Source organism: Coregonus lavaretus (genome assembly GCF_964263955.1).
Source record: "Coregonus lavaretus genome assembly, chromosome: 10".
NCBI classification, from domain to species: domain Eukaryota; kingdom Metazoa; phylum Chordata; class Actinopteri; order Salmoniformes; family Salmonidae; genus Coregonus; species Coregonus lavaretus.
Genome location: NC_139997.1, coordinates 2,360,329 through 2,374,489, shown reverse-complemented (window position 1 = coordinate 2,374,489; position 14,161 = coordinate 2,360,329). Strand labels below are relative to the sequence as shown.

The 14,161-nt window shown below is 43.0% G+C and overlaps 1 protein-coding gene across 1 annotated transcript in view; it reads right to left on the bottom strand.

The window, feature by feature from the left end:
• Positions 1 to 5,154: 5,154 nt before the first annotated feature.
• Positions 5,155 to 14,161, bottom strand: part of LOC311136693 (protein Hook homolog 3-like) — a 63,127-nt gene continuing 54,120 nt past the window's right edge. Inside the window, 2 exon segments of the mRNA XM_084170921.1 lie at positions 5,155 to 5,383; positions 6,128 to 6,199. Of these exon segments, the coding sequence (XP_084027047.1) occupies positions 5,243 to 5,383; positions 6,128 to 6,199 (213 nt within the window). The 3' untranslated portion in view covers positions 5,155 to 5,242.

The window sequence follows — 14,161 nt, the reverse complement described above, 5'->3', positions numbered from 1 at the left end:
GAAGAGACAGGACAGAGACAATATGACCAGGAAGAGACAGGCCAGAGACAATATGACCAGGAAGAGACAGGACAGAGACAATATGACCAGGAAGAGACAGGACAGAGACAATATGACCAGGAAGAGACAGGACAGAGACAATATGACCAGGAAGAGACAGGACAGAGACAATATGACCAGGAAGAGACAGGACAGGGACAATATGACCAGGAAGAGACAGGACAGAGACAATATGACCAGGAAGAGACAGGACAGAGACAATATGACCAGGAAGAGACAGGACAGAGACAATATGACCAGGAAGAGACAGGACAGAGACAATATGACCAGGAAGAGACAGGACAGGGACAATATGACCAGGAAGAGACAGGACAGAGACAATATGACCAGGAAGAGACAGGACAGGGACAATATGACCAGGAAGAGACAGGACAGAGACAATATGACCAGGAAGAGACAGGACAGAGACAATATAACCAGGAAGAGACAGGACAGGGACAATATGACCAGGAAGACAGTCATTCTCTCAGGCTGGGTCAGTAAAGTAAAGCCTTTGGCTCTGGTTATAGTGATGTAGGTTTCAAAATGATAGGTAGAGGATGAAACGATGAATGAACTAGCGAAGTAGGGGTGTGAATGTTAATACAAAATTGGGATCGTTAACATTAAATTAAAAAATCCCTAACCGAAAAACTTTTTTTTTTTTTTTTCAAATAACTTTCTTGGTTAGCTGCTCATCTCTGTCCCTGCACTGCACTGCTTCTGCTCCATGTGCTCTCTGCCTGTGAGTATCCATAGCAACGGTTCCTCTTGGCTGCTCAGTGCTCACGAGATGAGTGACAGAGACAGAGAGAGCTTTTAGCTACATTTCGTCACTAAACGCTGAACAAAACTCACAGAATATTATTATTTTCAGTCAAATCTTCACTCGAGTCGACTCGGACAATGTTCTGGTCGTGTTATTTGACGAGGTTGATTCACTTCTGACACCATGTTATGATCGTAAGATATGACTGTACAGATACACTGTGCAGGCAGAGCAGGAGGCAGAAAATGACACCATATTACGCAATTGTATGAATTTTTCTTAGCAGTGAATTTTATTTAATTTTTTTATATTTATTTAATTTTATTTTTTTAATGGCAGTTGTAAACGTTAAGAAGACATTTCCACATCCAAAAGCTTACGTTGAAGCCAAGCCATGGGGGTGTCGAGTTGTCAGAACACATCAACAACTATGTATTTTACACACATTCAAACTTCATATTTTTTCCAACAGTCGTGTGTATCACTTTAAAACATGATACTCTGATACCCAAAAACCCTTTTTTACAATGACATCAGAGGCTAATAGACAGAAATTCAGATTGTATGAAAATTATTTGTGATGATCAATCAGGAGATTCTAACGTTCTAGTAGGAAGTCTGTCTACGGTCTACAAGTAGTCTGTCTAGGGTCTACAAGTAGTCTGTCTAGGGTCTACAAGTAGTCTGTCTACGGTCTACAAGTAGTCTATCTACGGTCTACAAGTAGTCTGTCTAGGGTCTACCATGACAAAAAAAATCACAAGTAGGTTTCGAATAGCAGTGAAGTAAACCCTGTCCAGTTCGTTGGTCATCTACTGCTTATTTCATCGACAGACACCTTGGACTAGAGGGAGCATAGTGTGTTTGGTCGGTCGGTCAGAGTTAGACAGTTGAACTTCTTTCAAGTATGACATGACATAGCGTCCCATGTTGCGTCAGAGACGTAAGGCATAGCACAGTGAATGAGAATGGGGAAATGCGCCCCACACTAAATTTGGAAATCAATTTATATTTTAGAATCCACCTGCTCGGTGGCAGCAGTGGTTATTTTACAAGTTCGTGTGTTTGTTTTGCAGACCCTTTCGATACCTTCAAATGACAATTTCCATCTGTTAGATACAGTCAGTTATGGGTACTGACCACAGTCTGACTATGTCCACCGCTTAAATATGGACGCTATAGTTTAGAAAGCAGACTGCACACTACACAATGAAATATGAATGAAGGTCTGGACAGTCAGTTCTGCTGTGTGTCAAGTGTTCTCACATGGTCAAAGGAAAGAACAGTTTGGAATTCCCTCCAACAACGCAGGATGACAGGGAGAGACGCTTAATCAGTAATCACCGGTTCGATAATCAATAATGACTGATATGAGTGAACTACAGAGGGGGAAGAGGTGCTCGCCTTGTTTTCAGGATAATGAATCATTCAGCCAATTAAAATGGTTGATTGAGAAACAGTCAATTAGGAAATAGGACACTTTCTGCTGTTCTACTGTTAACATTTCAACACTTAGGGGGATGATGAAACTCCCTGAATATCTTCTACAGCTAATACACTGCAAGTGCACTCACAGGCTAGAAGAGTCCCGATGCAACTAACCTTTCAAATCTCCTACTACAGGCAGCAAACAGACCCCCTAACACTTAGCGTTACTGAACACATATTAGGTACCGGGCTGCTAAAGAGACCAACTCATTATTTTATTTTATTTTTTTATTTATTTTTGTCATTTAGCAGAAGCTCTTATCCAGAGCAACTTACATGAGCAATTAGGGTTAAGTGCCTTGCTCAAGGGCACATCGACAGATTTTTCACCTAGTCGGCTCGGGGATTAGAACCAGCGACCTTTCGGTTACTGGCACAACGCTGTTAACCACTAAGCTACCTGCCGCTCCCTAACTCATGATATACCATATCCCTCTCTGTTCCTATACATGTCCTGACAGTCACTTACTGCAAGGCTTACGGCATTTTCTGTAAGCGTCAGATCAAGATACGAAAATATCCTCTGATTTTATAACGATTAAAAAAACATCCATCCGCTACCACCAAACTGCATCTCTACTCACAACCTTGTGTTACAAGGAAATATGAAAACAGTTATTAGACAGAGGATTCCTGACAGACCATGAACAGAATGGTAACATGTTTTAGAGAAATGTACATAATAATAATAATAATAATAATAATAATAATAATAATAATATTAGCTAAAGATCCAGGTAGAACAATTTATCCATACTGGAAAGTAATAAAGGGAAATATATTTTTTAAAAGGATATGTATATATATGTACAGTGGGGGAAAAAAGTATTTAGTCAGCCACCAATTGTGCAAGTTCTCCCACTTGAAAAGATAAGAGAGGCCTGTAATTTTCATCATAGGTACACGTCAACTATGACAGACAAATTGAGAAAAAATTATCCAGAAAATCACATTGTAGGATTTTTAATGAATTTATTTTCAAATTATGGTGGAAAATAAGTATTTGGTCACCTACAAACAAGCAAGACTTCTGGCTCTCACAGACCTGTAACTTCTTCTTTAAGAGGCTCCTCTGTCCTCCACTCGTTACCTGTATTAATGGCACCTGTTTGAACTTGTTATCAGTATAAAAGACACCTGTCCACAACCTCAAACAGTCACACTCCAAACTCCACTATGGCCAAGACCAAAGAGCTGTCAAAGGACACCAGAAACAAAATTGTAGACCTGCACCAGGCTGGGAAGACTGAATCTGCAATAGGTAAGCAGCTTGGTTCGAAGAAATCAACTGTGGGAGCAATTATTAGGAAATGGAAGACATACAAGACCACTGATAATCTCCCTCGACCTGGGGCTCCATGCAAGATCTCACCCCGTGGGGTCAAAATGATCACAAGAACGGTGAGCAAAAATCCCAGAACCACACAGGGGGACCTAGTGAATGACCTGCAGAGAGCTGGGACCAAAGTAACAAAGCCTACCATCAGTAACACACTACGCCGCCAGGGACTCAAATCCTGCAGTGCCAGACGTGTCCCCCTGCTTAAGCCAGTACATGTCCAGGCCCGTCTGAAGTTTGCTAGAGTGCATTTGGATGATCCAGAAGAGGATTGGGAGAATGTCATATGGTCAGATGAAACCAAAATAGAACTTTTTGGTAAAAACTCAACTCGTCATGTTTGGAGGACAAAGAATGCTGAGTTGCATCCAAAGAACACCATACCTACTGTGAAGCATGGGGGTGGAAACATCATGCTTTGGGGCTGTTTTTCTGCAAAGGGACCTGGACGACTGATCCGTGTAAAGGAAAGAATGAATGGGGCCATGTATCGTGAGATTTTGTGTGAAAACCTCCTTCCATCAGCAAGGGCATTGAAGATGAAACGTGGCTGGGTCTTTCAGCATGACAATGATCCCAAACACACCGCCCGGGCAACGAAGGAGTGGCTTCGTAAGAAGCATTTCAAGGTCCTGGAGTGGCCTAGCCAGTCTCCAGATCTCAACCCCATAGAAAATCTTTGGAGGGAGTTGAAAGTCCGTGTTGCCCAGCGACAGCCCCAAAACATCACTGCTCTAGAGGAGATCTGAATGGAGGAATGGGCCAAAATACCAGCAACAGTGTGTGAAAACCTTGTGAAGACTTACAGAAAACGTTTGACCTGTGTCATTGCCAACAAAGGGTATATAACAAAGTATTGAGAAACTTTTGTTATTGACCAAATACTTATTTTCCACCATAATTTGCAAATAAATTCATGAAAAATCCTACAATGTGATTTTCTGGAGAAAAAAAATCTCATTTTGTCTGTCATAGTTGACGTGTACATATGATGCAAATTACAGGCCTCTCTCTCATCTTTTTAAGTGGGAGAACTTGCACAATTGGTGGCTGACTAAATACTTTTTTCCCCCACTGTATCTATGTATATATATAAATATTTGCGAGAAAAAAAACATATGGGGGATTGGAAGTGATGGAGACAATTACATTGATAGAAGTTACAATCTATCTGCAATATTAAAGCTGATCTAGCCCTTAAAAATAAAAATAAAATTAAATATCCATCCTGAGCTGAAGGACAGAGAACAGAGGAGCAGTAGAGGAGAGGTTTAATCCATCCTGAATTGTCTGGATTGCTTAGCAGAGCAGACACCCGTTACAGAGTAGCGTCCGTCTGTCTGTCTGGTGGACAACTGGAGGGTTTCGGGGATGGGGTCAGGGTGAAGGGTCAGGTAGGGGTCGTGGTGCCGTGTCTACCTGGCCTGGAGGGTCAGGAGTCAGGGTGAAGGGTCAGGTAGGGGTCGTGGTGCCGTGTCTACCTGGCCTGGAGGGTCAGGAGTCAGGGTGAAGGGTCAGGTAGGGGTCGTGGTGCCGTGTCTACCTGGCCGTGGCAGTACCTAACCTGGAGGGTCAGGGGTGAAGGGTCAGGGGTCATGGTGACGTGTCTACCTGGCGGTGGTAGGCTGGATATGTCCGGGGTAGGAGCGGCGTGTGCTGGTAGCCTGTCTCTGGCGGGCCAGGAAGGACTGTCCTGAACCCGTACTGGCCAGACGGTCCTCTGCTGCCTTCTTCTGGAGAGCCATGCCCTGGGGGGACAGACACAGTGGATTCATTAAGACATATATTCATTAAAGGACATCACAATTGTTGGTTAAATCCCCTGCATCTGCTGTGGGACTTTTCCTCTAATTTTACACTCACAATCTCTGGCAACAAAATACACACTGAAGCCAGCACCACTATTCCTCAACAAAATACACACTGAAGCCAGCACCACTATTCCTCAACAAAATACACACTGAAGCCAGCACCACTATTCCTCAACAAAATACACACTGAAGCCAGCACCACTATTCCTCAACAAAATACACACTGAAGCCAGCACCACTATTCCTCAACAAAATACACACTGAAGCCAGCACCACCATTCCTTGTTTTTATCTCTATGGAGTTTTCATGTGAAGAGGCATTTGAAATCATACAGCGCCCTCTAGTGTTTGAAATTACTAATATAATGTATTATAAACTGGGTGGTTCGAGCCCTGAAAGCTGATTGGCTGAGAGACGTGGTATATATGACCGTTTACCATGGGTATGACACATTTTTATTTGTACTGCTCTAATTACGTTGGTAGCCAGTTTATAACAGCAATAAGACACCTCTGGGGTTTGTGGTATATGGCCAATATACTACGGCTAAGAGCTGTATCCAGGCACTCCGCGTTGCGTCGTGCTTAAGAACAGCCCTTAGCCGTGGTATATTGGTCATATACCACACCCCATTGGGCCTTATTGCTTAACTACAATGCAGGTCCAATATAAAAACCCACCATGTTGTACCAGGCAGACACTATGAGTTTCTCCTCCTGGTCTCGCTGGGCCTTGGTCTTGTCATAGTCTTTCTGTAGAGGGAGATCAACAGAGGAACAGTAGTAAACTGGGTTGAGTTGGTCTTGTCATAGTCTTTCTGTAGAGGGAGATCAACAGAGGAACAGTAGTAAACTGGGTTGAGTTGGTCTTGTCATAGTCTTTCTGTAGAGGGAGATCAACAGAGGAACAGTAGTAAACTGGGTTGAGTTGGTCTTGTCATAGTCTTTCTGTAGAGGGAGATCAACAGAGGAACAGTAGTAAACTGGGTTGAGTTGGTCTTGTCATAGTCTTTCTGTAGAGGGAGATCAACAGAGGAACAGTAGTAAACTGGGTTGAGTTGGTCTTGTCATAGTCTTTCTGTAGAGGGAGATCAACAGAGGAACAGTAGTAAACTGGGTTGAGTTGGTCTTGTCATAGTCTTTCTGTAGAGGGAGATCAACAGAGGAACAGTAGTAAACTGGGTTGAGTTGGTCTTGTCATAGTCTTTCTGTAGAGGGAGATCAACAGAGGAACAGTAGTAAACTGGGTTGAGTTGGTCTTGTCATAGTCTTTCTGTAGAGGGAGATCAACAGAGGAACAGTAGTAAACTGGGTTGAGTTGGTCTTGTCATAGTCTTTCTGTAGAGGGAGATCAACAGAGGAACAGTAGTAAACTGGGTTGAGTTGGTCTTGTCATAGTCTTTCTGTAGAGGGAGATCAACAGAGGAACAGTAGTAAACTGGGTTGAGTTGGTCTTGTCATAGTCTTTCTGTAGAGGGAGATCAACAGAGGAACAGTAGTAAACTGGGTTGAGTTGGTCTTGTCATAGTCTTTCTGTAGAGGGAGATCAACAGAGGAACAGTAGTAAACTGGGTTGAGTTGGTCTTGTCATAGTCTTTCTGTAGAGGGAGATCAACAGAGGAACAGTAGTAAACTGGGTTGAGTTGGTCTTGTCATAGTCTTTCTGTAGAGGGAGATCAACAGAGGAACAGTAGTAAACTGGGTTGAGTTGGTCTTGTCATAGTCTTTCTGTAGAGGGAGATCAACAGAGGAACAGTAGTAAACTGGGTTGAGTTGGTCTTGTCATAGTCTTTCTGTAGAGGGAGATCAACAGAGGAACAGTAGTAAACTGGGTTGAGTTGGTCTTGTCATAGTCTTTCTGTAGAGGGAGATCAACAGAGGAACAGTAGTAAACTGGGTTGAGTTGGTCTTGTCATAGTCTTTCTGTAGAGGGAGATCAACAGAGGAACAGTAGTAAACTGGGTTGAGTTGGTCTTGTCATAGTCTTTCTGTAGAGGGAGATCAACAGAGGAACAGTAGTAAACTGGGTTGAGTTGGTCTTGTCATAGTCTTTCTGTAGAGGGAGATCAACAGAGGAACAGTAGTAAACTGGGTTGAGTTGGTCTTGTCATAGTCTTTCTGTAGAGGGAGATCAACAGAGGAACAGTAGTAAACTGGGTTGAGTTGGTCTTGTCATAGTCTTTCTGTAGAGGGAGATCAACAGAGGAACAGTAGTAAACTGGGTTGAGTTGGTCTTGTCATAGTCTTTCTGTAGAGGGAGATCAACAGAGGAACAGTAGTAAACTGGGTTGAGTTGGTCTTGTCATAGTCTTTCTGTAGAGGGAGATCAACAGAGGAACAGTAGTAAACTGGGTTGAGTTGGTCTTGTCATAGTCTTTCTGTAGAGGGAGATCAACAGAGGAACAGTAGTAAACTGGGTTGAGTTGGTCTTGTCATAGTCTTTCTGTAGAGGGAGATCAACAGAGGAACAGTAGTAAACTGGGTTGAGTTGGTCTTGTCATAGTCTTTCTGTAGAGGGAGATCAACAGAGGAACAGTAGTAAACTGGGTTGAGTTGGTCTTGTCATAGTCTTTCTGTAGAGGGAGATCAACAGAGGAACAGTAGTAAACTGGGTTGAGTTGGTCTTGTCATAGTCTTTCTGTAGAGGGAGATCAACAGAGGAACAGTAGTAAACTGGGTTGAGTTGGTCTTGTCATAGTCTTTCTGTAGAGGGAGATCAACAGAGGAACAGTAGTAAACTGGGTTGAGTTGGTCTTGTCATAGTCTTTCTGTAGAGGGAGATCAACAGAGGAACAGTAGTAAACTGGGTTGAGTTGGTCTTGTCATAGTCTTTCTGTAGAGGGAGATCAACAGAGGAACAGTAGTAAACTGGGTTGAGTTGGTCTTGTCATAGTCTTTCTGTAGAGGGAGATCAACAGAGGAACAGTAGTAAACTGGGTTGAGTTGGTCTTGTCATAGTCTTTCTGTAGAGGGAGATCAACAGAGGAACAGTAGTAAACTGGGTTGAGTTGGTCTTGTCATAGTCTTTCTGTAGAGGGAGATCAACAGAGGAACAGTAGTAAACTGGGTTGAGTTGGTCTTGTCATAGTCTTTCTGTAGAGGGAGATCAACAGAGGAACAGTAGTAAACTGGGTTGAGTTGGTCTTGTCATAGTCTTTCTGTAGAGGGAGATCAACAGAGGAACAGTAGTAAACTGGGTTGAGTTGGTCTTGTCATAGTCTTTCTGTAGAGGGAGATCAACAGAGGAACAGTAGTAAACTGGGTTGAGTTGGTCTTGTCATAGTCTTTCTGTAGAGGGAGATCAACAGAGGAACAGTAGTAAACTGGGTTGAGTTGGTCTTGTCATAGTCTTTCTGTAGAGGGAGATCAACAGAGGAACAGTAGTAAACTGGGTTGAGTTGGTCTTGTCATAGTCTTTCTGTAGAGGGAGATCAACAGAGGAACAGTAGTAAACTGGGTTGAGTTGGTCTTGTCATAGTCTTTCTGTAGAGGGAGATCAACAGAGGAACAGTAGTAAACTGGGTTGAGTTGGTCTTGTCATAGTCTTTCTGTAGAGGGAGATCAACAGAGGAACAGTAGTAAACTGGGTTGAGTTGGTCTTGTCATAGTCTTTCTGTAGAGGGAGATCAACAGAGGAACAGTAGTAAACTGGGTTGAGTTGGTCTTGTCATAGTCTTTCTGTAGAGGGAGATCAACAGAGGAACAGTAGTAAACTGGGTTGAGTTGGTCTTGTCATAGTCTTTCTGTAGAGGGAGATCAACAGAGGAACAGTAGTAAACTGGGTTGAGTTGGTCTTGTCATAGTCTTTCTGTAGAGGGAGATCAACAGAGGAACAGTAGTAAACTGGGTTGAGTTGGTCTTGTCATAGTCTTTCTGTAGAGGGAGATCAACAGAGGAACAGTAGTAAACTGGGTTGAGTTGGTCTTGTCATAGTCTTTCTGTAGAGGGAGATCAACAGAGGAACAGTAGTAAACTGGGTTGAGTTGGTCTTGTCATAGTCTTTCTGTAGAGGGAGATCAACAGAGGAACAGTAGTAAACTGGGTTGAGTTGGTCTTGTCATAGTCTTTCTGTAGAGGGAGATCAACAGAGGAACAGTAGTAAACTGGGTTGAGTTGGTCTTGTCATAGTCTTTCTGTAGAGGGAGATCAACAGAGGAACAGTAGTAAACTGGGTTGAGTTGGTCTTGTCATAGTCTTTCTGTAGAGGGAGATCAACAGAGGAACAGTAGTAAACTGGGTTGAGTTGGTCTTGTCATAGTCTTTCTGTAGAGGGAGATCAACAGAGGAACAGTAGTAAACTGGGTTGAGTTGGTCTTGTCATAGTCTTTCTGTAGAGGGAGATCAACAGAGGAACAGTAGTAAACTGGGTTGAGTTGGTCTTGTCATAGTCTTTCTGTAGAGGGAGATCAACAGAGGAACAGTAGTAAACTGGGTTGAGTTGGTCTTGTCATAGTCTTTCTGTAGAGGGAGATCAACAGAGGAACAGTAGTAAACTGGGTTGAGTTGGTCTTGTCATAGTCTTTCTGTAGAGGGAGATCAACAGAGGAACAGTAGTAAACTGGGTTGAGTTGGTCTTGTCATAGTCTTTCTGTAGAGGGAGATCAACAGAGGAACAGTAGTAAACTGGGTTGAGTTGGTCTTGTCATAGTCTTTCTGTAGAGGGAGATCAACAGAGGAACAGTAGTAAACTGGGTTGAGTTGGTCTTGTCATAGTCTTTCTGTAGAGGGAGATCAACAGAGGAACAGTAGTAAACTGGGTTGAGTTGGTCTTGTCATAGTCTTTCTGTAGAGGGAGATCAACAGAGGAACAGTAGTAAACTGGGTTGAGTTGGTCTTGTCATAGTCTTTCTGTAGAGGGAGATCAACAGAGGAACAGTAGTAAACTGGGTTGAGTTGGTCTTGTCATAGTCTTTCTGTAGAGGGAGATCAACAGAGGAACAGTAGTAAACTGGGTTGAGTTGGTCTTGTCATAGTCTTTCTGTAGAGGGAGATCAACAGAGGAACAGTAGTAAACTGGGTTGAGTTGGTCTTGTCATAGTCTTTCTGTAGAGGGAGATCAACAGAGGAACAGTAGTAAACTGGGTTGAGTTGGTCTTGTCATAGTCTTTCTGTAGAGGGAGATCAACAGAGGAACAGTAGTAAACTGGGTTGAGTTGGTCTTGTCATAGTCTTTCTGTAGAGGGAGATCAACAGAGGAACAGTAGTAAACTGGGTTGAGTTGGTCTTGTCATAGTCTTTCTGTAGAGGGAGATCAACAGAGGAACAGTAGTAAACTGGGTTGAGTTGGTCTTGTCATAGTCTTTCTGTAGAGGGAGATCAACAGAGGAACAGTAGTAAACTGGGTTGAGTTGGTCTTGTCATAGTCTTTCTGTAGAGGGAGATCAACAGAGGAACAGTAGTAAACTGGGTTGAGTTGGTCTTGTCATAGTCTTTCTGTAGAGGGAGATCAACAGAGGAACAGTAGTAAACTGGGTTGAGTTGGTCTTGTCATAGTCTTTCTGTAGAGGGAGATCAACAGAGGAACAGTAGTAAACTGGGTTGAGTTGGTCTTGTCATAGTCTTTCTGTAGAGGGAGATCAACAGAGGAACAGTAGTAAACTGGGTTGAGTTGGTCTTGTCATAGTCTTTCTGTAGAGGGAGATCAACAGAGGAACAGTAGTAAACTGGGTTGAGTTGGTCTTGTCATAGTCTTTCTGTAGAGGGAGATCAACAGAGGAACAGTAGTAAACTGGGTTGAGTTGGTCTTGTCATAGTCTTTCTGTAGAGGGAGATCAACAGAGGAACAGTAGTAAACTGGGTTGAGTTGGTCTTGTCATAGTCTTTCTGTAGAGGGAGATCAACAGAGGAACAGTAGTAAACTGGGTTGAGTTGGTCTTGTCATAGTCTTTCTGTAGAGGGAGATCAACAGAGGAACAGTAGTAAACTGGGTTGAGTTGGTCTTGTCATAGTCTTTCTGTAGAGGGAGATCAACAGAGGAACAGTAGTAAACTGGGTTGAGTTGGTCTTGTCATAGTCTTTCTGTAGAGGGAGATCAACAGAGGAACAGTAGTAAACTGGGTTGAGTTGGTCTTGTCATAGTCTTTCTGTAGAGGGAGATCAACAGAGGAACAGTAGTAAACTGGGTTGAGTTGGTCTTGTCATAGTCTTTCTGTAGAGGGAGATCAACAGAGGAACAGTAGTAAACTGGGTTGAGTTGGTCTTGTCATAGTCTTTCTGTAGAGGGAGATCAACAGAGGAACAGTAGTAAACTGGGTTGAGTTGGTCTTGTCATAGTCTTTCTGTAGAGGGAGATCAACAGAGGAACAGTAGTAAACTGGGTTGAGTTGGTCTTGTCATAGTCTTTCTGTAGAGGGAGATCAACAGAGGAACAGTAGTAAACTGGGTTGAGTTGGTCTTGTCATAGTCTTTCTGTAGAGGGAGATCAACAGAGGAACAGTAGTAAACTGGGTTGAGTTGGTCTTGTCATAGTCTTTCTGTAGAGGGAGATCAACAGAGGAACAGTAGTAAACTGGGTTGAGTTGGTCTTGTCATAGTCTTTCTGTAGAGGGAGATCAACAGAGGAACAGTAGTAAACTGGGTTGAGTTGGTCTTGTCATAGTCTTTCTGTAGAGGGAGATCAACAGAGGAACAGTAGTAAACTGGGTTGAGTTGGTCTTGTCATAGTCTTTCTGTAGAGGGAGATCAACAGAGGAACAGTAGTAAACTGGGTTGAGTTGGTCTTGTCATAGTCTTTCTGTAGAGGGAGATCAACAGAGGAACAGTAGTAAACTGGGTTGAGTTGGTCTTGTCATAGTCTTTCTGTAGAGGGAGATCAACAGAGGAACAGTAGTAAACTGGGTTGAGTTGGTCTTGTCATAGTCTTTCTGTAGAGGGAGATCAACAGAGGAACAGTAGTAAACTGGGTTGAGTTGGTCTTGTCATAGTCTTTCTGTAGAGGGAGATCAACAGAGGAACAGTAGTAAACTGGGTTGAGTTGGTCTTGTCATAGTCTTTCTGTAGAGGGAGATCAACAGAGGAACAGTAGTAAACTGGGTTGAGTTGGTCTTGTCATAGTCTTTCTGTAGAGGGAGATCAACAGAGGAACAGTAGTAAACTGGGTTGAGTTGGTCTTGTCATAGTCTTTCTGTAGAGGGAGATCAACAGAGGAACAGTAGTAAACTGGGTTGAGTTGGTCTTGTCATAGTCTTTCTGTAGAGGGAGATCAACAGAGGAACAGTAGTAAACTGGGTTGAGTTGGTCTTGTCATAGTCTTTCTGTAGAGGGAGATCAACAGAGGAACAGTAGTAAACTGGGTTGAGTTGGTCTTGTCATAGTCTTTCTGTAGAGGGAGATCAACAGAGGAACAGTAGTAAACTGGGTTGAGTTGGTCTTGTCATAGTCTTTCTGTAGAGGGAGATCAACAGAGGAACAGTAGTAAACTGGGTTGAGTTGGTCTTGTCATAGTCTTTCTGTAGAGGGAGATCAACAGAGGAACAGTAGTAAACTGGGTTGAGTTGGTCTTGTCATAGTCTTTCTGTAGAGGGAGATCAACAGAGGAACAGTAGTAAACTGGGTTGAGTTGGTCTTGTCATAGTCTTTCTGTAGAGGGAGATCAACAGAGGAACAGTAGTAAACTGGGTTGAGTTGGTCTTGTCATAGTCTTTCTGTAGAGGGAGATCAACAGAGGAACAGTAGTAAACTGGGTTGAGTTGGTCTTGTCATAGTCTTTCTGTAGAGGGAGATCAACAGAGGAACAGTAGTAAACTGGGTTGAGTTGGTCTTGTCATAGTCTTTCTGTAGAGGGAGATCAACAGAGGAACAGTAGTAAACTGGGTTGAGTTGGTCTTGTCATAGTCTTTCTGTAGAGGGAGATCAACAGAGGAACAGTAGTAAACTGGGTTGAGTTGGTCTTGTCATAGTCTTTCTGTAGAGGGAGATCAACAGAGGAACAGTAGTAAACTGGGTTGAGTTGGTCTTGTCATAGTCTTTCTGTAGAGGGAGATCAACAGAGGAACAGTAGTAAACTGGGTTGAGTTGGTCTTGTCATAGTCTTTCTGTAGAGGGAGATCAACAGAGGAACAGTAGTAAACTGGGTTGAGTTGGTCTTGTCATAGTCTTTCTGTAGAGGGAGATCAACAGAGGAACAGTAGTAAACTGGGTTGAGTTGGTCTTGTCATAGTCTTTCTGTAGAGGGAGATCAACAGAGGAACAGTAGTAAACTGGGTTGAGTTGGTCTTGTCATAGTCTTTCTGTAGAGGGAGATCAACAGAGGAACAGTAGTAAACTGGGTTGAGTTGGTCTTGTCATAGTCTTTCTGTAGAGGGAGATCAACAGAGGAACAGTAGTAAACTGGGTTGAGTTGGTCTTGTCATAGTCTTTCTGTAGAGGGAGATCAACAGAGGAACAGTAGTAAACTGGGTTGAGTTGGTCTTGTCATAGTCTTTCTGTAGAGGGAGATCAACAGAGGAACAGTAGTAAACTGGGTTGAGTTGGTCTTGTCATAGTCTTTCTGTAGAGGGAGATCAACAGAGGAACAGTAGTAAACTGGGTTGAGTTGGTCTTGTCATAGTCTTTCTGTAGAGGGAGATCAACAGAGGAACAGTAGTAAACTGGGTTGAGTTGGTCTTGTCATAGTCTTTCTGTAGAGGGAGATCAACAGAGGAACAGTAGTAAACTGGGTTGAGTTGGTCTTGTCATAGTCTTTCTGTAGAGGGAGATCAACAGGATCAGTACTGA